General features: G+C 48.4%; 1 protein-coding gene across 1 annotated transcript in view; it reads left to right on the top strand.

Moving 5' to 3' along the window:
* The window catches only part of RMDN3 (regulator of microtubule dynamics 3), a 149,434-nt gene extending 130,103 nt beyond the window's left edge, over window positions 1-19,331 (top strand). Inside the window, exon 6 of the mRNA XM_078659823.1 lies at window positions 18,747-19,331. Coding sequence (XP_078515949.1) covers window positions 18,747-18,816 — 70 coding nt within the window. The 3' untranslated portion in view covers window positions 18,817-19,331. The remainder of the gene's footprint in view (window positions 1-18,746) is intronic.
* The last annotated feature ends 6,536 nt before the right edge of the window (window positions 19,332-25,867 follow it).

Here is a 25,867-nt window from a genome sequence, read left to right as displayed (position 1 = left end):
GGGGGTGTTTTGAGAGGGCATCCTCGACCCTGGACGAACCCTTGTTGTAACCCCTGAAACACAACCCTGAGGACTGAGTACTTATCTGGTTAACTATAACTTTATTTCTCTCCATAGGAATCCTTTGACTGTTTTTCTTTGAAAAATGTTCCTAAGTGTGGAGTTGATTTGTATGGAAACCTGAAAAATTACAAATGTGCAAAACTGATTTTACTTACCTTTTCTCTAGGAAATGTTCCAGTTTTTAATTTAGGCATATGACACGGAGTAGAAAAAGTAACTTAAAAAGTAACTAAAAAGTAATCTGTAAAGTAATTTCAATACCTTGATTTACCTGAATTTCTTCACTTGTAAACACTGCATAATATTTTGTAAAGCATTTATGTCACTTACCTGTGCCAGGCTTGGCTTGGTTCTAGAAATCAAATAACTTAGACCAATTTTGTCTGTATAAAAATATTATTGAGTTCAGTCTTTGAGTGTGTGACATCATTTGCTGATTGAGTGTGTACAACAAATGCTTAACACTACCCTCAGATAAAGCCTTACTGCTTGCCCGCTCTACTTTTACCTCTGCCTACCTTTGAGGTACTACTGGACTCTGTGCACACTACACCTACTATACCTCATTTTGGTATAGTATATACAGAGCCAGCTTCCTACACCACTGCAATGTGATACTGCAACAAGAGGGCAAAAGAGTCTTGGGCCCTGTGCCAGGAGGCTCTGCATCTCTTGGACTGATGAGTCTGTAGGGTATCTCCTTGGTTGTGAACCACCTGTCGTGATCTTTAAATGCCAGTGTGGATGAACTTAGACATTGAAGTGTTGTGGATCACAAGTGCCATCTACACCAGGAGGTGGCACAGGGTGTCTTCTAGCAATGGTGAGAACCCTTGCTTGATCTATTTGCTACCACTGAGAATGCACAAACATTTTTGCTCCTTAGAACTCCCAAAAAGTATTTTTCCCAGAGACTTAATACACCTAAAGAGAAGCTCTGACACCTGTTAGCCTTCCTGCCTCTACCTCTACTTACCAGAGTTCTGAAGAACATCGGAGCCCAGTTAATTCTTGTGGCTCCATATTCTGGCAGGAGCGTGTTGTACCCGGAACATCTGGGTTTGAGCATCTGTCTTCTGAGGAGACAACTCAAGACCTGGCTGTTCGAGCAATAGCAGACCCCTCCCCCAAGCGCCTTGAGACCCTTCCGGGTGAGTAGTGCGCTATACAAATGCTATGATTGATTGATTGATTGATCAGGCTGCCATTTCAGGAGGATCTTCTGTTGCACCAGGAAGACAGGGTCCTGCACCCGAGCCTGTGTAGCCTACAGCCCTGTGTGTGGAGGTTGATAGGCGACAATTGACTGCTTTTGATCTTGTTCCTGAAGTAATAGATGTCATTTTAGCAGCCAGGCTTCCATCTACGAAAACAGTAAAATCCGGATTCTGGGATAGATTTGTGCCTTGGTGTAAATCCTGCCATACACCTCCATTACAAGCAAAGGTGTAGGATGTTTTGATTTTTATGCTGTCTTTAGCCCAACAAGGACATGCAGTGGGCATTGTTAAAGTTTATTTGTTGACCCTTTTAGCATTTTTGCATTTAATGGACCAACTGTACTTATGTAAATCACCTGTTGTGATTCCTTCTCTGGTTCATAGTTTTTCACCCATGTATTTTGGGATGCCGCAGTGGGATCTTAATTTGGTCTTCACTTTCCTCATGTGTACCCCAGTTGAGCCGATGCACAGCTCCCCTTTGTGCCTACTGACTGTCACAATGGTCTTTTTCATTGCGATCACTGCAGCTCATCCCATGAGTGATCTACAGCCTCTGTCCATTCACCCACTGTACACCTCCTTTTTCCTGGACAAACTTGTGTTGCAAACAATGAGCGACATTCCTGCCTAAGGGCGTGATGCCTTTTTTATGTTGGATAATCCATCACTCTTCTGACAGTCTTTGCTCCACCACACTTCTCGAAGTATTAGGAGAGACTTCAGCGCTTTGACACCAAAAGAGCCTTGAGCTTTTACATTGATCGTACCAAGGACCATTGAGTGGATGATCAGCTGTTTGTGGGGTACGCTGGAGCAGAGCATGGTAAGGATGCAGAAAAGGACCATATCTAAGTGGATGGTCCTCTTTGAGCAGATCTTCCAAACATTGGACAAGAAGCAGCCCCTGAAAGGTCTGAGGTCTCATTTGACCAAAGACAAGGCTGTTCCCAATGCCATGGTAGGTGGAGTATCTGTTTCGGACATCTGTCAAGCTGCAAAATGGGCATCCAATCATACTTTCACAAAGCAGTACTGCCTTGATAGCCAGGTACAGCGAGAGGGCCCATTTGCTCGTTGGGCCCACTGGACTTACTAGTTTGAGCCATTTCACAAACCCTCCACCTCCGGTATCTAGTCTAAAGGTGAGGAATCCGTGATTAGAAGTATCCATCAGAAGAACACATTATTTACCTTCAGCAATGCTCTTTCTGATAGGTACTCTAAGCAGATTCCTCACTGCCCTCCCACCTCCCTGTTTTGTGGAGTGGGTTTTTTTTAGCATCTCAAAACCTCCATAATTAGAGATCTGCTCACTAGTACCTCCAATTGTTTAGTGCTTCAAGTCTGTGTGTGCCGAAAGGTCAAGCCCAAAACTCAGTTGAGCTGGGGTGGCGCTTATATTCTGCTCCATTTCATTTCTTCTGAGGCAGAACAAAGCCAACTCGGAGCTGAATAATGCCTGCTATCAGTGCACAGAAATACTGCTTTGAAGAATTTCCAGCTCCAATGTGGCAAACATTATAAAAGGGCGGAATCTGCAGTTCGGCCGAGTATCCACCAGTAAGAGCATTATCGCTGGCAAGTAAAATGTTCCTTTAACGTGTTATTGGACATAAATATGAAAATCAATTAACAAATCATTTCACACACCAATCCTCGGTTCTTAAGATTGTTGATGCTCTGGTTGCTTGACTTTTGATAAGGGTACTACCTCCCAGTGACCCTTGCCTGAGAAGTCAGTGTGAATACTAGACTGCAAGTAGAATTTGTCACTTTTGTGCATACAATGTCCTGGATTTTATTAACACTGTTCATACAGGTGATCTGTGAGAGAGTTGGGACTTCTCTTATACCAAGTAAGCAAAAGAAAAGGTTTTTGAGCATGTGCTGCAGCAGTAAAGGGTAATTTGACTTTACAATTTTTCCAGCTACATTCTTAAAGGTCGCAACTGATCTCACTGGATGAATGAGAACTTTCCTAGTTGTTGCACAGAAAACTAAGAGTGTTAAGGGATTGAGCCTCTGGTCCTTGCTTTGTACCCAACTTTTGAGCACTGTTAGCATGGAAATGTCAGTTGGTCTCTGCTTTCCTCAAATGTCCGATCCAATTGAGAATGGTGCCGCATAGTCTTGATGCTGTTCTGTGAGCTCAATTTCCTATGCTTAAATTACCTCTTGATTGGAGATTAGAGAAAGATGTTGTAGAAGCATAGACAATGGGAGTTTTTGCCAAGGTGATGACATCTAAGCCCAGAGCAATTTAATTACGATTTTGTTGCCCAGATGTTTCTTGGATCCTTGTTAGTCTCCAACTGCTCTAATACTGGCTGTCCAGATTCCATTTGGATTCCTGGCAGAACACTTCCCTCTGTTTTGACACTGCTTCTCCACTCCCTAATTACTCTCTATCTCCTTCTGTCCCCTGCAGTTACTTTCTTTAAATCCAAATGCCTCAGTCCCTCTCACTACACTTCCTCCCTCTTGCTGATTTACTGCTCCTTTTCTCAATCCTCTTCAACTTTGAAACCCTGTCACAAGACTTTGTAGTATTTCATGGAATTAGATTTTTCCAGATTGTTGCCCAAGAATTTATTTTCACATTTTCTATAGCAATTTGTTATTGTTCCCCGCCCACCAACCCGCTCTGTGTTGATTCTTCTCAGCCCACCCCCTTCTCTGTGTTGATTCTTACCCGCCTGCTCCGTGTTGCTTCTTCCCCGCCCACCCGCCAGCTCTGTGTTGCTTCTTCCCCACCCGCTCCTTGTTGCTTCTTCCCTGCCCACCCGCCCGCTCCTTGTTGCTTCTTCCCCGCCCACCCGCTCCTTGTTGCTTCTTCCCCGCCCACCTGCTCCTTGTTGCTTCTTCCCCGCCCACCTGCTCTGTGTTGCTTCTTCCCTGCCCGCTCCGTGGTGCTTCTTCCCTGCCCACCCGCTCCTTGTTGCTTCTTCCCTGCCCACCCGCCCCTTGTTGCTTCTTCCCCGCCCACCCGCTCTGTGTTGCTTCTTCCCCGCCCGCTCTGTTGCTTCTGCCCCGTCCACCCACCCCGTGTTGCTTCTTCCCTGTCCACCCGCCCGCTCCGTGTTGCCTCTTCCCCGCCCACCTGCCCGCTCCGGGTTGCTTCTTCCTGTTGCTTCCTTCCGTCCACTCGCCCGGTGTTGCTTCTTCCCCGCCCACCTGCCCGCTCCATGTTGCTTCTTTCTCACCCACCCGACCCGCTTCGTGTTGCTTCTTCCTCACCTGCTCGCCCAGTGTTGCTTCTTCCCCGTCCATCTCCTGTTCCTTCCTGCGTACTCCATGTTGCTTTTTGCCCGTCTGCCACTAGCTGTTGCTTTTTCCCCTCCTGCCAGCTAGCTGTTGCTTTTTGCCCGCAAGCTGTTGCTTTTTCCCCGCTTGCCCGCAAGCTGTTGCTTTTTTCCCGCCTGCCAGCTAGCTGTTGCTTTTTCCCCGCCTGCCAGCTAGCTGTTGCTTTTTCCCCACCTGCCAGCTAGCCAAATGTCTGGGATAGGCATGCCCTTGGATACGACTGTATAGCTTGCATTTTCTCTGGTAGAGTGAGCCCTTATGTCGGCTGACAGTCCTTTTTTGGCAAAGGCATAGCAGATTGTAATGCAAAGCACTGTACAAAGTCCAGTGATACAGTGTATATGGAACCCGCGTCTGGGCTTACACGTTCCACTTAGAGCGACACACTAAAGCATACAAAAAAAGAGGAGCCGTTGTTTCGCCAGCGGCAAGATGGCTGCACCTTAGGCGAGCTCTGCCGGCCGAGCGAAGAATCCTACAACATCCTACAGGAGTGAGGGGGTCCGACTCGCGCAACAAGTGAGCCCCTTCAGCCCAACACCCCAGGCATCGATATCGCCGCTTTATTGCAGACACAACTGACTTGCAACGCCGTAACCGCTGCAGATCGGGCATTGTGGGAGCCATCTTGTCCGGGGCTGCGCGGCGGCCCGTCTGGTTTGCGCAGATTGTTTCCCCGAGAGAGAAGTGCGGCCCAAGTGAATCCTGGCCCTCTGCCTGATCTCCCCGAGGAGGCAGCCTGGCCTCATCGGAAGCGCGGTTGCCGCAAAGACACAGCGGCATGCAGCTCGGGCCCAGCTGGGTTCTGAGCCCCTGCTACGGAGAGGCCTGCACGGGGTGCACTGACCTGTTTGCCCGGCCCCAGCCCCAATCCTGAGGAGCCTGTTCATCGCAGCATGGCCCGTGGGGCTACAGAGGGGATCTGTCCTGTCCGGCTGATGCCGCTCTATGCCTGATAAGGAGCAGAGGTGGGGAAATGGCGAGCGCTAGAGGTACCTGCGGGCCAATCCGGCCATATTTTCATAACTTACTGGCGGCTCGGGGTCAGGCTGACGGCGGGGAGGAGCGTGCACCTGGACACTTGCGGGCCGCTTAGGCCTATTCACCTGGCCTCCTTAGGCCCATCTCCCGTCCCGCGCTCCTCAATCGACACAACTCCCACCCCCCAAATGGACCAGCCGAATATTTGGCGTGCCTCCATTATGGCCGATATCATCCTTACCTGAGGTCCCTTGGAGGACACTGCACTGAGTCTTGGTGGGACCCCGCGGTCACCGCGGCGTCTCTGGACTTGCTCTGAATCCTTGGCTGGGACCTTTGTTCAATCAGTGGGGGGGCCCCCATTTGAGGTATTTGAGGGGTGGAAGAAGAGCTAACTCCTACCCCTCTATTTAGTCCGATGGTCGTCGACACTTGCCCTTTCTACAGGCTGGACCGCATCAGAGTGATAGTGCACGGCCTCTGCTCCCCCCCCCCCCCCCCCCCCCCGCTTACCTTTTCTTATTTGATAGCTGGTGGCCGCGCTGGGAATCGGACAGTTACAAACCCGCTTCTCCTGTGTTGGCCGGGCGCAGGCACGCCGCGTTCTTCAGTGACACTGTTGGTGTTGGGCCCTGACCATTAAGCATGGGGAAGGCCGATGCTAAACAATCCAGGCTCACCTTAGAAGGCCTCAAGGCGGGCAGGACAGAAGAGCCGTCTCAAGTAGCTGACAAGCAGGCCACACAGAACAAGGCCTCAGAGGTCCAAGAGGACAGCATACGCTCCCTACTCCTCGAGGTGAAATCTAGTCTAAAAACCTTGGATGCTAAGATTGAAAATCACACCTCCCGCCTGGACCAGGTGAAACAACTGGTAGACACCCATGACACCTGGATCACGCAACTCGAAGCAAGGGTCTCGGACTTGGACGATGCTGGGGCGGAGAATAAACAGCAACTCTTGATTTGTGCGAAAAACGAAGACCTCAAATACCGTTCCTGCAGGAACAACATTCACATTGTTGGCCTCCCTGAATCCACCCCCAAAGACATAGGGGAGACTTACCTGTCAGCACTACTGCGAGAATTGTTCGGTGAGGCCTTGTCTAACTTTTTTATTGTTGAATGGGCGCACAGATCGCTGAGCCTGTGGTCAATAATAGCTTGACTATTGAACTACCGCAACCGCGACTCAATACTCCGGAGGGCAAGAAAGTGGGGGTAGGTCCAGCATCAGGGAAACACACTATCCTTTTATCCTGCCTTTACCTTATCTGTGTAGGCTGCCCACAGAGACTTTCTCCCAACCAAGCGCATCCTTCAACAACTGCATATTTCATATGCGTTCTTGTACCCCGCCAAACTACGTATAGACTCTGGAAACAAACCCCGCTATTTCACTGATCCAAAAGCTGCCCTGGTGTTTGTGAAGCAATTACAAATATTGTGTTCCCGTGATCGCCAGTCACCTACTGAGGGAAGTCATACAAGCAACAATGACTGAATCTGTTTATGCCTGTTATTGACTGCGCCAAGATCTTCCTTGCTATAGGTTATGTTTCATGCTCAGATGTAGTCGTTACTGTGCTTCGGCTCACTCATTTTTTTATTACAATCATTATCACCCTTGCTGCGACAAGAGGTGCTCAGCCACCCTGCCTCACGGTTTGGAGATGTCTGGCTGAGCCCACGTACCACATTGGGACAATTCTTGCCACATGTTTGTACATGTTTGTACTCACCTGGTGCTGCCACCAAACTGCAATTCAGGGACATGTTTCATAATTGCACACGTTTCCTTATACCCTCGATTGTGAAGGCATTTGACTGCACAAACACAACATTCTCTGTTGCACCTACGTTTGCCAACAGTATGAATGCCCATGGCTACGTATTCATGCAAGCCTTGAAATGACCCTGTAACTGAGTTAACACTTATGACATGGAATATCAGAGGAATGAACGACTTCCGTAAAGCACGTCTCATACACACATATCTTGCCATACACAAGACCGATACCTGCTTTCTCCAAGAGACTCACTTGACAGTTAAGAATCAGAATACTGCTAGGCTCAGATCGAGGCACTGGGGTGACACTTACTCCTCCTTTTACTCAAGCTATGCTAGGGGTGTTGCGATTCTGATTAGGAAAGGCCTGCTATGGTGTTCCGTGCATACATACCATTGTAGACACTGAGGGAAGATTTGTGATCCTCATTGGCACCCCTATACGCCCAACCCGTGATCCTAGCAGCTGTCTGCGGCCCAAACACGGACAGTCCAGAATTTTATTCCCACACCTTGAAACTTATCTCTGCCTTTGGCCAACTCCCATTGTGATGGGGCGGAGACTTCAACATTGCCCCACACAACACTTTAGACCGCTCGGGCCCGCGCACTCTTCCTCCACAGGCCACTGCCACATTGCACACTATATTACAGGATAACTGCCTAGTCAACGGTTGGAGACACTGTCACCCTGAAAAGCGTGAGGGCACTTGTATTTCCAGCACACATAACTCCTGGTCCCGCATCGACCTGTGGTTTGTCACTCAAGATGTACTGGGCTTGATCACCTCCACTTCACACCTAGCACGCACACTAGCAGATATACGCCTAAAAATTACTGAATATCAGTCTGAAGCCGAACACTAGGTCACACACCTTGGTCGCGAAACACAGGCGTGCCGTTATGGCAAGGGAGACCGACCGGTCAGGACCATAGCAAATTTGCTAAGACAGCCACATGCCTCTTCCTACACAACAGAACTACAAGACGACACTGGGGGCAGAATCATTTCCCCCTCAAGACATATTCAACAAGATCTTCACATTTTATTCTAACTAATACACCACTGGGGCCGAGACACCTTCGGACGTCCTCGAACAATATTTCAACACTATCCAGCACTATGGCTCAGCAATGCGCATCATGAATACTTAGATGAACCCTTCGCTCTAGCCTCCCCAGGGACAAAGCACCCTTATCAGACTGGCTGACTGACACCTTCTATAAAGAATATGCGCCCATCCTTATCCCTCCTCTCGTCGAGATGTATAATGAGCCGTCACGATTGGCCAATTTCCGACCACTCTTTAATGAGGCGCTAATCGTTCTCCTGGTCAAACCTGATAAAACCCTCCCCCCCCCTCCCCCCAAGTCATGTTATTCGTGTCACCCACTTTCATTAATTAATACTGATAACAAGATTTGTCCAAAACTATTAGCCAACCGCCTTCTTCCCCTCATGTCTCTAATCGCCCGCCCGGATCAATCCAGTTTTATCCCCGGTCGTGCCACTTTACACAATTTGTGCACATTTTTTTCCATTATACACCATATCCATCCCGACTTGCCAGCAATTGCCGCCTTGCTGGGTTCCACTAAGTTATTTGATTCTTTGAAATGGCCCTTTCTCTTTGCCCTGCTGGGCTGCTTGGGGCTCAGCCCCTCCTTTATCAGCAAAATCAAGTTACTGTACATGCTGCCAGTGGCACGCATCCGCATTAATGTTCAAATTACGGAACCTATATGCATCACCAGAGGCACCAGGCAGGGTTGCCCTTTGTCTTTGCAATCGCTAAGGAGCCGCTCGCGGCGCGGCTGCGGCAACATGACACGCAGCGAGGCATCGGGTTCTCATCCCGCAGCTTGGTAACGTCTATGTATGCAGACAATGTGGCACTCTATATCTGCAAACCTCAAGAAAATTTGTCCCTCATGACCAGAGAGGGTATTCGGTTTGGAGGCTACTCTGGGGTACAAATTAACTTGTGCAAAATCAATCCGGTTTACTTTAACAGACGTAACCCATCCCTTCACTACAGAATACCCGATACAGTGGGCAGCTGGTCCGACCAAATAGTTTGGCATCTGGCTCACGAGGGACACAGAAGAGCTTTGGAGGGTAAACTATGACAAAGCCATGGATTGGCTTGAATCCAAAATCCTTACTTGGAAAGCCCTCCCACGCTCCCTAGCGAGAAGAATTGCAAGCGCTATAATGGTGATCCTGCCTGTTTCTCTACTTGTTCTTAAATATCCAGAAGCCGCTCACATCTTACTTTTTTCAGAGACCACGCTCCAATATGAGCACGCTTTTTTGGGCGGGTCACCAACCACGCATTGCATATGAAGCACTTGCATTACCTTTTGCACGCGGCAGGATGGGCGCTTCAAACTTTACGCATACTCGGTTTAGGCCAACCTTCTCCATTTCTGACTACACCCCACACCTTTTCAGGTACACGCCCCGGTCGAGACGGACTTTGACACACTGTGTCCACTGCAGACGGCTTTATTCCTACCATTCACAGCCCCAACGGGTGAAATAGACACTGTAGAATGCATACACGGGGCCTGGGAGGAGATTTGCAGGCACACAGGAGTAAAGACTACATGCTCCGGCGATGCAACTGGCAAACAACCCCTTGTTCCCCCCCACTGCAGACAATGGCCATAGTACGACGTGCTGCGGCACTAGGCATTAGTACCAATGCCGATTTATATCCCAACGGCCAATTTGTCTCCCTCCCAGATAATGCAACTTCACTTGATAAATTACTATATTATCATAGCAGAGCTACCTGCAAGAACATGAATGACTCCTTTCCTAACCCTCCACCACCAAGCATTGCATTAGAATACATTCACACAGCTACCTCTCCCCCGCAAATTGGTAACTAGGTTATATGCGCTGACTCTCACAGCCTCCCCAGTAGACACTGAACAGGCTCGCCTCGCTTGGAGAACTGATTTAGCAGACAAGCCCACACCAGAACAGTGGCAATACTGCTGCAACCCATCTCAAAAACATTCCCCCAACTATTGATTACGTCTTATACATTTCAACTACCTACACAGACTGTACCGCACACCTGCAGCTCTCTATAGAATGGGCCTGACGGATGATACTAATTGCTTAAGATGCTCCGCTCCTAGCGCATCATTCATGCACCTTGCCTGGACGTGCCCCAGGATTGCGTCCGTTTGGAACGACTTATGCCGCATTATAGGTGACATCACCTCTGATACCCTTGCACTAGAACCTCTGACTTGCCTCTTAGGATATGTCAAAGATGTTCCTGACGCTAGCCGACAACTGGTCGTGATGCTGTTGATTCTAGCTCTGCGCAGGGTGGCAATCTATTGGGGCTGGAAGCCGGCACCCACCCCCAAAGCCTGGCTGGCGGAAACGGCACACTACCAGACCCATTTGAGTAAATACTGGAGTTTAATGCCCCACACGAGACGACCTCATGACATATGGGCCCCCGGTGTCTTATCTCCAGCGGACTGACTAGGACAACCAACCCCCTGACAACACTGCGGCTCTTACCATTACGAATGAACAAGCTGACACGGAAAGTGATAAACTGAACCCCAATGTAAGTGAGACACAGTGAACTTGAACAGATCAATCTTCAATGTTGTTTCAATGCTCAGAATGTGTAAATGTTGACCACCTTCGTATCCTGCCTCCTGTTGATACACTTATATCCATAAATAAGGTTCCTTGATAATAACGGTGTATTCAGATGCATAACTTGTAATGTTGCTTTATCCGAATAAAGTTTACCCCCCCCCCCCCCCCCCCCAAAAAAAAGCCTACAAAAAAGCAATGGATTGAAGGCTTGCCAGCACTGAGGGCAAAAACCCACCCTGTCCTGTTTGTTCACATACTATGTTACTATTTTTTTATCTGTAAAGATGTGACCAGACAGACTTGGGTGGGAGGTGACCTGTCCTCAGGACACCCCCGCGCCGCACGGGCCTCCAGCTGTGTATGTGCCCCCTCGCTGCTGCTCGTTGTGCCGAGTTGCCGTTTCCCTGTTTACTGCCTGCTGGTGTTTGCTGTCTGCCTTGCTGCTGTTTGTTTACCCTGTTGTATTTTGTGATATTTATTCCTCGGTGTCTAGGTTCGTTGCCTCCCCTGGTGTAGATTCCCCCGCTCCCCGCCGCAGTGATATAGCGGCCCCTCCCCCTTTTTTTCTGTGTCCTCCCCGCTCCCGCCTCCCAGCTGCTCCTCCCTCCCACTTGGCCTTAAATGGAGACCGCGCGGCGCAGGTGAGTGTGACCTGTCCTCAGGACACCCCCGCGCCGCACGGCCCTCCAGCTGTGTGTGTGCCCCCTCGCTGCCGCTCGTTGTGCCGAGTTGCCGTTTCCCTGTTTACTGCCTGCTGGTGTTTGCTGTCTGCCTTGCTGCTGTTTGTTTACCCTGTTGTATTTTGTGATATTTATTCCTCGGTGTCTAGGTTCGTTGCCACCCCTGGTGTAGATTCCCCCGCTCCCCGCTTCCCGCCGCCGTGATATCGCGGCCCCTCCCCCTTTTTTTCTGTGTCCTCCCCGCTCCCGCCTCCCAGCTGCTCCTCCCTCCCACTTCGGCTTAAATGGAGACCACGCGGATGCGCAGCGGTCACGCCGATTGTGCGCCGTAGGCGCGCCAAAGGCAAGCCTGTCTGCGCCTGGACCGCGCCCAGCGCCAGGACCCCTGGCCCCCGCCGACGCCAGACAACATGACGGACCTACGACGCCGCCGCCCTCCACAACGGCCGGCACCCCGCCTGCTACCAAGTCACCCCGTAACGCACCCACGGACCCTTCGCCTGCCAAGCCTGCCAAATTTCCCTCTGCCTCCGGACCTGCACCACACCCGCCAAGCCGATCACCAGCAACAACCACCTCAAGTGCATCCTGCTCAACACCCGCTCCGTCCACAGACACGCCGTCGAACTCTGGAACCTGCTCGACACAACATCACCAGACGTCGCCTTCCTCACGGAAACCTGGATGAACGCCTCCTCAGCGCCCGACATCGCCATTGCCATCCCGGACGGATACAAGATCACCCAGACTGGAGGAGGCATCGCCATCGTACACAAGAACACCATCCGCATCAGGACCAACTCCGACGACACCCTCACCGCCGCCGAACACCTCCACTTCCAGATACACACCGACCCCAAGACGACCCTCAGAGGCACCCTCATCTACAGACCCCCGGGACCACGCACACAATTCAGCGAAAACATCGCAGACTTCATCAGCCCTCATGCCCTCGCCTCCTCTGACTACATCCTCCTAGGGGACCTCAGCTTCCACCTGGAGAACAACAACGACAGCAACACCACTACCCTGCTGGACAACCTCGCCAACCTCTGACTCAAGCAACTGGTGAACTCCCCCACCCACTACGCCGACCACACGCTTGACCCAGTCTTCTCCTCCAGCAAATACATCTCCTTCAGCCACTCCACCGGACTTCATTGGACTGACCACAGCTGCGTCCACTTCAGCTTCAGAAGGACCACGACCCACCACCACCCGCAACAGGCCCCTCGCAGGAGCTGGAACAAGATCACTGCCGACCAGCTCACTACCTCCCTCAGCCAGAACCCGCCCGCCAGCACAACGGACCCCAACGAAGCAGCCAGCAACAACCTCACACAGTGGATCACCAACTGCGCAGACGACCTCGCACCACTGAAGACAACCCCCCCCCCCGCAGACCCGGCAGCAAGAAAGCCTCTTGGTTCACCGACTATCTCAAGAACTCCAAGAAGAACTGCCGCACCCTCGAGAAAGCCTGGCGCAACAACCAGAACACAGACAACATAACTGCCCTCAAGCACGCCACCCGCAAACACCACCAGCTGATCCGCACCACCAAGAAGACAGCATTCAAAGAACGACTGAACAACAACGCTCACAACAGCAAGGTACTCTTCAGCATCGTCAAAGAGCTCTCCAACCCCAGCGCCGGAAACAACGACATCACTCCCTCGCAAGACCTCTGCGACTCACTCGCCTCGTTCTTCCACAGCAAGATCGCCGAAATACACAACAGCTTCGGCACACAGACCACGCACCCAACCTCCAAACCAACGTCCCCCACCACCACTCTCTGCGCCTGGACCCCAGTCAGCACCGAAGACACCACCCGCACGATGAACACCATCCACTCCGGATCACCAACCGACCCCTGCCCCCACCACGTCTTCAACAAGGGCGATTCCATCATCGCACCCCAACTCCGGGACATCATCAACACCTCCTTCAACACCGCCACCTTCCCAGAGAGCTGGAAGCACGCCGAGCTCAGCGCCCTCCTGAAGAAACCAACAGCGAACCCCACCGACCTCAAAAACTTCCGCCCCATCTCGCTCCCCCCCTTTTCCCGCCAAAGTCATCGAGAAGACCGTCAACAGACAGCTTGCCGCCTTCCTCGAGACGAACGGATCCCTCGACCACTCGCAGTCCGGTTTCCACGCCAACCACAGCACCGAGACCGCCCTCATCGCAGCCACTGACGACATCAGATCCCTGCTCGACAACGGGGAAACAGCGGCCCTCATCCTTCTGGACCTCTCCGCCGCGTTCGACACTGTCTGCCACCGCACCCTAGTGCAGCGCTTCAGCAACATCGGAAACCAAGACAGGACACTGGAGTGGATCATCTTGTTCCTCACTGGAAGAACCCAGAGTCCGCCTCCCCCATTCAGATCCGAGGCCACCGAAGTCATCTGCGGCGTACCACAAGGATCATCACTCAGCCCAACCCTCTTCAACGTCTACATGAGCCCCCTCGCTGCCATCGCACGCCAACACAACCTCAACACCATCTCCTACGCCGACGACACCCAGCTGATCCTCTCCCTCACCAACGACCCCGCCACCGCCAGAACCAGCCTACACGAAGGTATGAAAGACGTCGCCGAGTGGATGAAGAACAGCCGCCTGAAACTGAACTCAGACAAGACGGAAGTCCTCATCCTGGGATCTTCACCCTCCGCCTGGGACAACTCCTGGTGGCCCCCTGCACCACTCCCAAGCCAACGGACCACGCACGTAACCTGGGCTTCATCCTGGACTCCTCCGTCTCGATGACCAGACAAGTCAACGCCGTCTCATCATCGTGCTTCAACACCCTGCGCATGCTCCGCAAGATCTTCCGGTGGATCCCCACCGAAACCAGGAAGTCGGTCACCCAGGCACTCGTCACCAGCCGACTGGACTACGGAAACACCCTCTACGCCGGAACCACAGCCAAACTTCAGAAAAGACTCCAACGCATCCAGAACGCCTTCGCACGAATCATCCTGGACATCCCCCGACACAGCCACATCTCCGGCCACCTGAGAGACCTACACTGGCTCCCCGTCAGCAAGAGGATCATGTTCAGACTCCTCACCCACGCACACAAGGCCCTCCACGACCTGTGCCCCAAGTACCTCCGCAACCGCCTGACCTTCTACACTCCCACCCGCCAGTTGCGATCAACCAGCCTCGCCTTCGCCGCCGTTCCACGCATCCGCAGAGTCACCACCGGAGGAAGATCCTTCTCCTACCTGGCAGCCAAGACATGGAACTCCCTCCCCATCCACCTCCGGCTAACCCAGGACCATCTCTCCTTCAGGAAGCAACTCAAGACCTGGCTTTTCGAGCAGTAAAGTACCCCCCGCCCCCAGCGCCTTGAGACCCCTCCGGGTGAGTAGCGCGCTATACAAATGTCATGATTGATTGAGGGCATGAAGGCCTTCAGGACCAGGCGAATCGCCTGCAGTTTGAGCAAGTTGATGAGGATTTCTTGCTCCTTTAAAAACCAGAGTCCTGCAGCTCCTCCGTATTACCATCGTCCCCTAAAGTAGTACCATCAGTTACAACTGAGGTCATCCTCTGGTGGTGGCTAATGGCCCTTTTTACAGTTGAGGTTCTCCTCTTCCAATCACCACTCGTGATCTGTTGCACTTTGAGTTACTTTTGATGTTGTTCATATTGTCCCCATGTTAGAGCCATTGCAGGTGGAAGCACCACTGATAAGCCCTCATGTGCCTGTGTGAATGGGTTTGCAGTCAGAATTTTCCATTTCCATCTGGAGGTTCTGAGGATAAAGTAGCTCTAGACTCTCAGCTCCATTTGTCATTTGGCTGATGGGTTGCTGTCCTTTGTATGATGGGGGCAGGGGGTCACATGGGGCCCCCTGAGTGGAGGGAATTCACGTTCCAGCAGTTTCTTCTGGAAAAGTGACTGTCCATGTAGTTAACATTGTCCTGACCCATGGCGTTTTATCAGTCTGCGTTCCTGCATGTACCAACTGATATTGGGGGCGGGGTGGGGTGGGAGGGCCAGGGAATAGGCACAGCAAGCAATCCAGTTAAAATTCGTGGTGGCTTTGGGTCGGTATTTGTTGAGAGCTGTGTCAAATTCTTGTCAGTAATGGTGCTCCAGTTTTGATGGGCTGGTCTGGGTTTGGTGAGTGTGCATTGGGAGGGGATGCTGAACTTGATGTGGATGTGGTCTGTCCGGGAGCCTGATGTGGACTTTTTGACTCAGCTGTTGCATAAGGTGATGAAAAATAGGGGTGGAGGAGAATTTAATGTGCAGATGCAGGCCTGGTTTCTGTGAGGAAAAGTCGGCCCGGGGCATTCTCGAACAGCAGGTCCCAAATCTCCATAGCATGTTTGGTGAGTGAGCAGGTATTGAGGAGCATGTATGTGACTGCGGAGTGTTGTGTGGGCAGAAACTGGACTCAGTGGGGTTTTGGGTTCTAGCAGTGCGGGTGCAGAAGGTGCGGGTAAGTGCATGAAAACTTGCACGAAACGCAGAACGCTTCCTTGGTGTTGTGGGGTGTGGTGAGGGGACAGCATAGGTTGCTGCAGACAGGGTTCACTGCATGGAGGGTTGTAGTGGCAGCAGGACAGAGGACCAATGCTCCTAGGCTGGATAGGATCAAGGCACAGATGGACTTGCCATTGGCACACCAACAGCTGCCATTAAATAGATCATGTTAGGAGTGGTGTCACTTCCTGTGCAGATGGATGATAGAAAATCCAGGAATGTCGCTTGTGCATATGAATGATGGATAAATCCTCCATCGGCTCACTCAACACTTGGTGGTTGGAGAATTGAGAGATGAGCAGACCTTATAATTGTCACCTGTGCTTTGCTCCTCAACATTGGCGCTGGAGCACTGTATGATGTCTAGCTAGCAGTTTGAGATAATGTGTATGCAAAGTTGTGATTGCTGCCTCCACTGATCAAAGCAGGACACACATACCCAGAAATGTTAAGTTCATACCTATATGAAAACCTCAGGGAAGAGGTCTGATGTAAGTATATGAAAACTAATGCATAAGGAATGTTTTCTCTGAAATAAGTAAACTGTGGCAACAATTATATGGTAAATACGAGGAGCCAATTTTTTTAATGTTTTGCATTGCCCTTGCCCCACCGAAGGTGACGCAAAACGTAGATGAGATTTGCCAAGCCACGCAAAGTCACTTTTCATTGCGCTGTCACGCTTGGTAAATCCGACATAACGCAAGGCAGCGCAAGTCACTGCTTTGTGTTACTAAACATGGTGGGGGTGTTACATGGGTGCAGCGCGGGTGTTTCAACGCATCCACCATGTATTCTGAGGAATTCCCAGATTTACCAACAGTGGTAGACCTGGGAATAGATCAGAATGGTACGCCCTCCACCCCCCACTCACAGAGGCGCAACGAGGAGGAATATCTTTATTTCTCCTAATTGTTCCTCTTTCTAAGTGTGCTGCATTATGCAACACTCTTACAAAGAGGAATACTCCTCTAAGAAATGTTATTGTGCACAAAAACAATCCTGCCTTTAACACAGGCACCCTGGAACCATTGCGCAAGGGGGCCTACATTGGCACTGGGCTGCTAATTGTGCACAGGCAGAGGACAGGAATACACCCTATCTTAATAGATGAGGTGCATTCCTGTGCTCCTTCTTTCGCACGGCGCATCAAGGTTTCTTGCTGCATTGTACTGCGTGAAAGTTTGATAAATCTGGTCCCTGATCTTTTTTGTTTTTTTCTCACAACTAAATTTTATTGTCCACAGCCAACAGACGCCGGATGAGGCGTTACACCAAAGAGCACACAATACAAGTATTGATATCGACATTTTGTACATAACTAAATAAGGAAGGATCATGCACATACCACCAACTTGTTACAATAACAATTAACTGAAGTGTCATTAATGCACTATAATACACTATAAAATATAAGGCACATAAGGTCCATCCATGCCTGTATATACATATACGTATATACATATTACTACAATCTTTAGATCCCACCTCATAGCAATCGTGTTTAAATCAATCTGTTGGATCGGGGATAAGCTCTAAGTAGATCCCTCGGAAATCTGCCCATCTCTTCCATATTTTTGATTGTTTCGGAGGGCAGCCCTGCGCGGCAAAGATAGAGATCTCCAACCCCATACAGAAATCGAGACTCTTTTTCCAAACTCCAAGAGAGGGCGGGTAGGTGTCTTTCCAACGTTTCGCCATGTCTTGCTTTGCGAGTGTGAGGCCCAGTAACAGTGACGTTTGTAAATGTTCCCCCCCAATGTCATCAGTGATATGTAGGAGGGTCAGTCGGGAAGAGTGGGGGATATCCCATCCCAGAACCAGGACAGACTGGTAGTAACGCCATGCCAGAACTTCGACAGTGATATACATGACCATACTGTGTGGAGAAAAGTACCCTCGGCCGCGCAGCACCTCAAGCGAAGCAGAGAAGCGGTGAGTCCCGTCCGCCAGAGCCGGTGTCTAGTGTAATACACCCGGTGGAAGTATTCGAACTGTATGAACCGGAGCCGTGTTGCTATAGCAGCACCTCGCGGGGACGCCAGCGCCTCAGACCAGTTCTCCTCGTCCAGTGGGCCCAGGTCAGCCTGCCAGTCCTCCCGTGTATTGGATAATGTTGTATGGCTATTCCCTGATCTTCATTTTTAGTATGTTTATTTTTTTTCATGTAAATATTTTGTGGACGTTTTACACTTTAATATTTAATCTTATTAGCAATTATACAGGTCAGGATTTATTTTTATTCAAACTCTGCTTGCAGTATCTTAATGATGCTGATTCTCATTGTTTTGTAAAGAACATCAATTCTTTACCCTTATATTTGGATTACTCTATTGCCTCTTTGTACCTCTTAACTTTCAGATGCGTACTTTCTCAAAGTTGTTTTTTAATTCTAAATATTTTCCCCATTTACCTCATTTCAAATAAAATACGCTCAAAGATACTACAAATAATTGTATTATTTAAAGCACATGAATATAGACAATCCTATTCTTGTGTCCCCTATTTCTCTGTTTTAGTGAGAGCCTCATAAATATTTATTTACTTTCAATTTTCAGAAATTATTATAGAACTGATTTTGTCACAAATGGACAACTGGAAGATACTCCAGGAGAATTTGAGCACTAACAGCAAACAGGCTTTATCATCTGTATAAAGGAAGCAGAACAAGCACAAGAGTTTTTTCGACAGAGTGAGATTCCTCGTTGACAATGTTAAACTAAAATACAACTTTAAAACCGTGGACCACTACATTGTATGCAGTGTAAATGTATTGTGTTTATAACATGCAAATACAACTATTTAATTCTAAAATAAACATGAAAAGTTACTGAAGTTCTTACATAGTTTTGTCTCTTCAAGAAGTGTGAAAGAATATTAAGTAACACAGTATTTATAAAAACTTGTTTTATACTAAATGAAATGTGTTTCATGTTTGTGTTGACGTTTATTTTTGACCTGCATTGTCTTCGACCATAATGTCACAAGTGAGTGGTTGTTTGTGTCTTAAATCCATTCCTAAAATAAGTGTAAGTATCTATATTTAAAGTGTATTTTATTTTGTATTATCAAAGCAGGCTTCTGCTTGCAATAACATATACTCCGAAAAAAAGAATAAATCAATGGCAAAAATTTCAAACATATCACAGTGTTTTGTTAACCTGTTTGTCGATGGGGAAAAGAGCTAAAGTTCAAAGAAAAAAAAGAAAGTGAGCGAAAGATAGATTCTGAGATAATAGGTTCCCACATTAGGATTTGAAAACTACCAGTAGCAAGTAATACAAACAAGTACCGAACAAAGGCACAATGCCAATTCAACCACAAATGTATCCATCAATTGATAAATTTGTTTGGAACAATCATAGCTACAGCCTGCGCTGAAAATTGTCTCTTAAATCAGTCCCAATCCCCACCTGTGAAGTGCATACTGATTAAAATACAAGGAAAATGTTAACACATAGTAGATTTAAAAAAATAACTGTACACCTAGATTATATTATTATATGCAAACTAATATGTATCAAAGTCGGTCTGTTTCTTTTGTCACAATGAAAACATTAGCAACAATTGATGGACAGAATGCAGAACAATGTCATACATTCAACCCAGTACAGAGATCTGGGACTAAATCCATCGTATTTTTGCTCACCATGCCATTCCAGTTTGAACCCAGACATATGCAAATCAGTCTTGAACCTGTGCCCAGTAGGAACAGTCCAGCCCGAACTGCTAGGCCAGGTCCTCCCTTGTCTGGAAACAAGCATCCTAGGACTGGTTTCGGGGTTTCATACCTCTTCGGCCAGAACAGCTTGACTCCAGTGGCATGGAGAGCACGTGACCCGCGTCTGGGCATACCCGTCCAACTCGGGGTGACAAAAGCAAAAACAACAATTAATAATAATAATAATAAAGAGTTTTATAGAGCGCGAACAGCTGCCTCACAAGGAGGTATCCCGGCGCTGTAAGAACAGACAGGCCATAGAGGTTGTGTGGCATAACTTAGCGTTGTGCAGTGAAAAGCCAGGTTTTTAGCACTAGTTTAAAACAGGCTTCAGAGGGGGCCTGTTGGAGAGAGGAAGGAAGAGAGTTCCATAGCCCCGCCACATTGGCCGAGAACGTTCTTCCGCCCAACCGAGCCCTTCGCACTCGGGGGACCACAATCTTCACCTGCCCGTTGGAGCGGAGGGACCGAGACTGGTGATACCTGGGGAGTCTAACTTTCAGGTAATTAGGGCAGGTGCCAAACAGGGACCTAAAGGCCAACGTCAGGGTTTTGAACTTAACCCGGCTGGCCACTGGGAGCCAGTGCATTGCTCGTAGATGCGGAGAGACAGATTGTTTGAAAGGAATGCACCTCAACAGTCTCGCAGCCGCATTCTGCACCGTCTGAAGGCGCTGGATTAGATAGCGGGGGAGGCCCAGATAGAGTCCGTTAGCGTAGTCCAGCCTCGACGTTATTGTGGCATGGACCACCATTTTGCGGCACTCTACTGGCAGAAGTCTCAGGATCTTGCGTAGGTTTCTCAACTTGGTGAGACAGCATCCAGCGACCTGCTGAATATGGGAAGCAAAGGAGAGACTGCTATCCCAGCGGACTCCTAAATTTTTCGCGCTCTGGCTCGGTGACGGAGGTGTTCCCATTTCTACCGGCCACCATAGTTCAGCAGGGGGGGGGGGCAGCCCCTTGCCAAAAAAGATAACCTCAGTCTTCTCAGCATTCAACTTAAGTTTATTGGCGTTCATCCATCTGGCCACATCTCGGAGGCATCCCTTAAAATTGATGGACAGAATGCAGAACAATGTCATACATTCACCCCAGTACAGAGATCTGGGCCTAAATCCATCGTTTTTGTGCTCACCATGCCATTCCAGTTTGAAACCCAGCCATATGCAAATCAGTCTTGACCCGACTAGGCAGTTCGGGCTGGACTGTTCCCACGAGGCACAGGGTCAAGACTGATTTGCATATGGCCAGGTCTAAACTGGGGTGGCATGGTGCGCAAAAGAATGCGAATGATGGATTTAACCCAGATCTCTTGACTGGGGGTGAATGTTTTGATTTGTTCTGCATTCCGTCGATCAATTGTATGTCTTTTGGTTTCTCGCCCTCAGTGTGCCAGGTATGCCCAGACGTGGGTCCTGGGCTAACTGTGCCACTGGAATCAAGCTATCCTGGCTGAAGAGGGTTGAAACCCTGAAACCGGTCCTAGGATGCTTGTTTCCGGTCCAGGGAGGACCTGGCTTGGCAGTTCGGGCTGGACTGTTCCCCTGAGGCACAGGGTCAAAACTAAATTGCATATGGCCAGGTCTAAACTGGGGTGGCATGGTGAGCAAAAGAATGATGGATATAACCCAGATCTCTTGACTCTGGGTGAATGTTTTGGTTTGTTCTGCATTCCGTCCATCAATTGTGTGTCTTTTACAATGAAAACATTAGGCACTCATAATATGACTATCACAGATATAAGTAGGCAGTGCATCATAACAAAATATGTATGCTGTGGGGAGAATATTCAATTGTATATCTTTTTTTAACACTTTACCTAGCACATAATAAAAGCCCAATTTTTGGAATGACAATGTAAGGGTCTGTTTATTGACACAAATTGAGCAAGCAGTTGTTTAAGTTGAACTGCTAGTTCATCATTATCCTCCTCATTTTAGAAATAGATAAGTTTATTGGTTTTGTGTAGCATCGCTTTATCGCCTGTTACATTGATTTTAGACCACTGAAGGATACAGTCGTCATAGACCCTAGATTGGGTTTGCAGGCAACAGCACTAGGAAACAGAACATCTGCAAAATTGAACACTGGCTCTGAGGCTAGCTAATGGCTTTGTCCCTGCACTTTTAGTACTTTAATCCAGTGGTACCATTTGAAGAGACTTCTGAATTCCAATTTGGGCTATGTAGCATAGTGACTGGCCCAATACATCCTATATAGATGGCAGAGTACTGTGACAGGTAAGGGATGTTCCTTGGTAACCAATGAGTAGTTAAGTGAAGAGTTTATATAGTTTTAATAATCTACTAAGTTATGGTTCTAGTACTCTAGGCAAACTCCTTATTTGAACCTAAGTAAAAATGACTGCAGCAATTAAGATGGCAGTTAATAATGTATCTCTTTCCTCCGCCCACATAATAAAAGTAGGTAAATGATAGTGTGAGTGGCGGAACACATGGCGAAGTTGCACAGCTAGTTTATGATAATAGTTCCCTCTATCAAATTTGTGGAGTTTAACCCTCACTTTGTAAGGGTGTGGGAGTTATCTGAATATATGAAAAAAGTAGTCACTTTTTTTCTCCCTTTTCTTAACATGAGGGCCTTTTCCACAGACTGGGGGGCCGATTACGATTGCGGAAGGCCCGTCACCGCCAGACATGTGGTGGCGGTCCTTCCGCAACTGTACCATGCTTTTCCCCCGCCACATTACGATGGTGGAGGGATTCGCGCTAGGACCGACCGCCACCGGTCTGCCTAAAGCAATCTTACAGATTGCCTGGTGAATGGTCCTCAAGGCCTGATATGGTGGCGGTGCCTAGCAGGCGCACCGTCCACCAAATCACGATGCGGGCTACAGCCGGCATTTCCATGGCGACGATGCCGCCATGGAAAGGCTGGTGGATTGGTGACGAGGACCCACTGCGGGTCCCCCATGTGTAGGGTCGAAGGTGAGGGTGCACTTGGGGGGTACCCATGGTACCCCCCCTACATTTCATAGCACCATGGGGCAGGCACTGTGCGGTGCCTGCCACGTAGTGCTGTGAAATGCAACACCCAGCATTTTTGCATCACGGCGGATGCTGCTGTCAGCAGCACCAGCCGCAATGTTAAAATGCAGGATCCGTCTGCCAAAGTGGCGGACGCATCCTGATCCGGTGTGCGGGACCGCCACATGCATGGCGGATGGTCCCGGTTTACTCCAGGATGGCAGACGGAGTCCAGTCCGTCCACCATCCTAATGAGCCCCACAGTGTGCACAGACTTTAAAAAGCTCACTTTTGTAGTCCTGTAGCATTTTCAGTTCACACTGTCCAGAGGAGGAACACTTTGTTGTAATCCTAAAACACTCGGAGGCATTCACACACGCTGTTGGAAATAAACAGGCAGGAAGCGGAAACTGTTGGCAGGAAGCGCACTCCTGTAGCACTGACTAGGAGTTGCAAGTTATCTCACATTGCTGGAACTTTATACAGCTGACCAGGTTCTGTTTGGCAGATTAAGGGGAGGTTCAGTGAGCATTTGGAACTACTAGAATCATAGTAATAAGTAATAATCATAGTAGTAAGACTACGTAAACACTTGATTAATCTTAACTCCATCGCAGAGAGGGGAGTCTTAGAAAAACACTCTTGAAGTCTTGACTGTGTTAACTTGACAGAACAGCTGTCTGTAGAGTTTGTAGACCAATGCTTTAAAATCTAGAGTGAGGTTTGGCTCCGCCTGAGGATTATTTCTCTATCACATCATGCTGTTAACTGTTTCGTACATCATCTAGCCTCCTGCTTGCATTGCAGTGTATGGGGGCTGTTTTACATCTCAAAGTATGCTGCATTAAATATTGAATTATTTATTTCATATATGTATTGTATACAAAACACAGTTTTTGTTTTTTACTGCAGCACATTTTTTAAATGTTTGTTAGGACTCCAAATGCAAGCCAGATATACTGGCTTTGCTAGTTCCCGTTTAATCTATGTGGGCATTGCCTTTGAACACATTTGTTAGCACATCCTTCAGACTGTTAATATCACTATGTCATGTTGGTGTTTTGTATAGCACATGTATACCCTTGGGGTTCATAGTTCTGAGAAACTCAAATAGACTGGTATAGTTTGAATGCTTTATCAGTAGAAAGGAACTGTCCTTGGAATTGTTCAAACATACTTATCGCGAATATAAAAACCTGAATCTTGTCAAACATCTGCACCATTCTTAGTGGCAGACTACCACGATAGTTTGTACAGGACGTTTTCAGCAAAAATTTAAAAAACAGCATCAGCTTGTCACTGTGCTTTGTTTAACCCCTTCCGTGCTCATAGCTCGTCATGAGTTGCGCCGCTCGCATGCTCATGACGAGCTCAGCTCGTCATGTAACGCGGCTTTTTAAAAAAAGCCGCACAGCGCGAAAATCGCGGCCGCACGCATGCGGTTAAGGAGCAGCTATAGTGTTCAAAATTAGTGGAGAATACATCTGACCTCTTACATACACCATAGATGGTGCATATGGCAAATTACACATCCCCCATACTAATGTAGTATACCTATTAGGAAGAGTGGAGCTAATCTATTTCCCTGCTTTTCATAGAATGAATGAATGAAAGGAGTCTTTTATCGCGCAACTTAGCCCAAGGGCATCAAGGCACCATAGAACCCTGTCAAGGACCTAGTGTTAGCAACACGTCATTAAATGTTAGTTACACCACAGCGGGGGAGGAATGCAAATGGTGAATAATTGAAGTTTCGACTTCTTTGTGCCCAACTGTATACATAATTTGAGTCCAAGCAGGTGAGGAAGAAAAAATCTTGCTGTAATTGACTATTCCATATGTGCCCTAGTGAGCATCTCACAGATTAGATGCATTGCAAGAAGTAAGTTCCTTTTTGCCCTATAAAAAAACAAAACTATGGACATCAAGTGGGTGTTTGGAACACCAATCCTAACTTTACAGATTTGCGTGCAAACCTTTATGGCATTTAATATGACCATGTGAATGAGTACAGTGTCTATTGACTATGCAGTTTTGGTTGTCCTATCTGTGTCATCGACCTTACGCAGCAGTTAGACATTGCATCAGTAGAAACATGGTCTGTGATCTATTTATGGAGACGTTCGAGTTTAGTATTTTATCAGTTAAACCCAAGTGAACAAACGACGACAACTGGGTGGTGTTTCTCCATTGTATCCAGTTGAAGAAGGAATTCAAGCCTCATGATGTAACTTGGCAAAGGGCCAATGGTGTTGTCCAGCTTTCTTAGGTCCACTCTGGTTTTCCTCTTTAGTTTTACATTTTGCACATTTTAGCAGACTTCCTTTTAGCCCTGATACCTTTTACAGATTTAATTTTCATGATCTGATATGATTTTAAATAATGCTGCACGAGCTGCTTGTTTTTAGTAAACCTTTCCTGCTACACAATCTGTACTTTGTTCAAGGCAAGCAACATAGAATGATCCTGATACATGTGTTGTCTACTTGAAGACAGCTTCTATCATATTGCATCAGAGCCGTATCACTAACACTGTGGTTTTTATTATATAAAGAGCGCACTGTCCCTTAGTGGGTCAGAGGCACTCCAGCCACAATGGTACTAGGACGAATGTTGTGTTAAGCATGCGTATCTGCCAATGTTGATCTTCCGTGCTGATCCTGAAGAGAGGGATTGCCAAGCCAACTCCAGCCAAAGTTACTCGGGTATGGGGTCTCAGGCTATCCTCAGAAATTGGGCAGAGGGTACACCCACTATGCTCTATGGGTAGTGATAGATACAAATATATAAATCAGACTGCCATGGTTGCCTAATAATCCCATCACATTCTTTCTATACAAGACTCCAATTGTTTCAATAAATGTATTGAAAACCGCTTTAGTATCTTTCCTGTGTTTTACCTAGGGCATGCATGAGTAAGCCATGAAAGGGGTAAGATCTGTTTCACAATTCCCTTGGGGGATCAGCA

The sequence above is a fragment of the Lissotriton helveticus genome, chromosome 9 (assembly GCF_964261635.1).
Source record: "Lissotriton helveticus chromosome 9, aLisHel1.1, whole genome shotgun sequence".
NCBI classification, from domain to species: Eukaryota; Metazoa; Chordata; class Amphibia; order Caudata; family Salamandridae; genus Lissotriton; species Lissotriton helveticus.
This window is presented reverse-complemented; position numbering and strand designations above follow the sequence as displayed.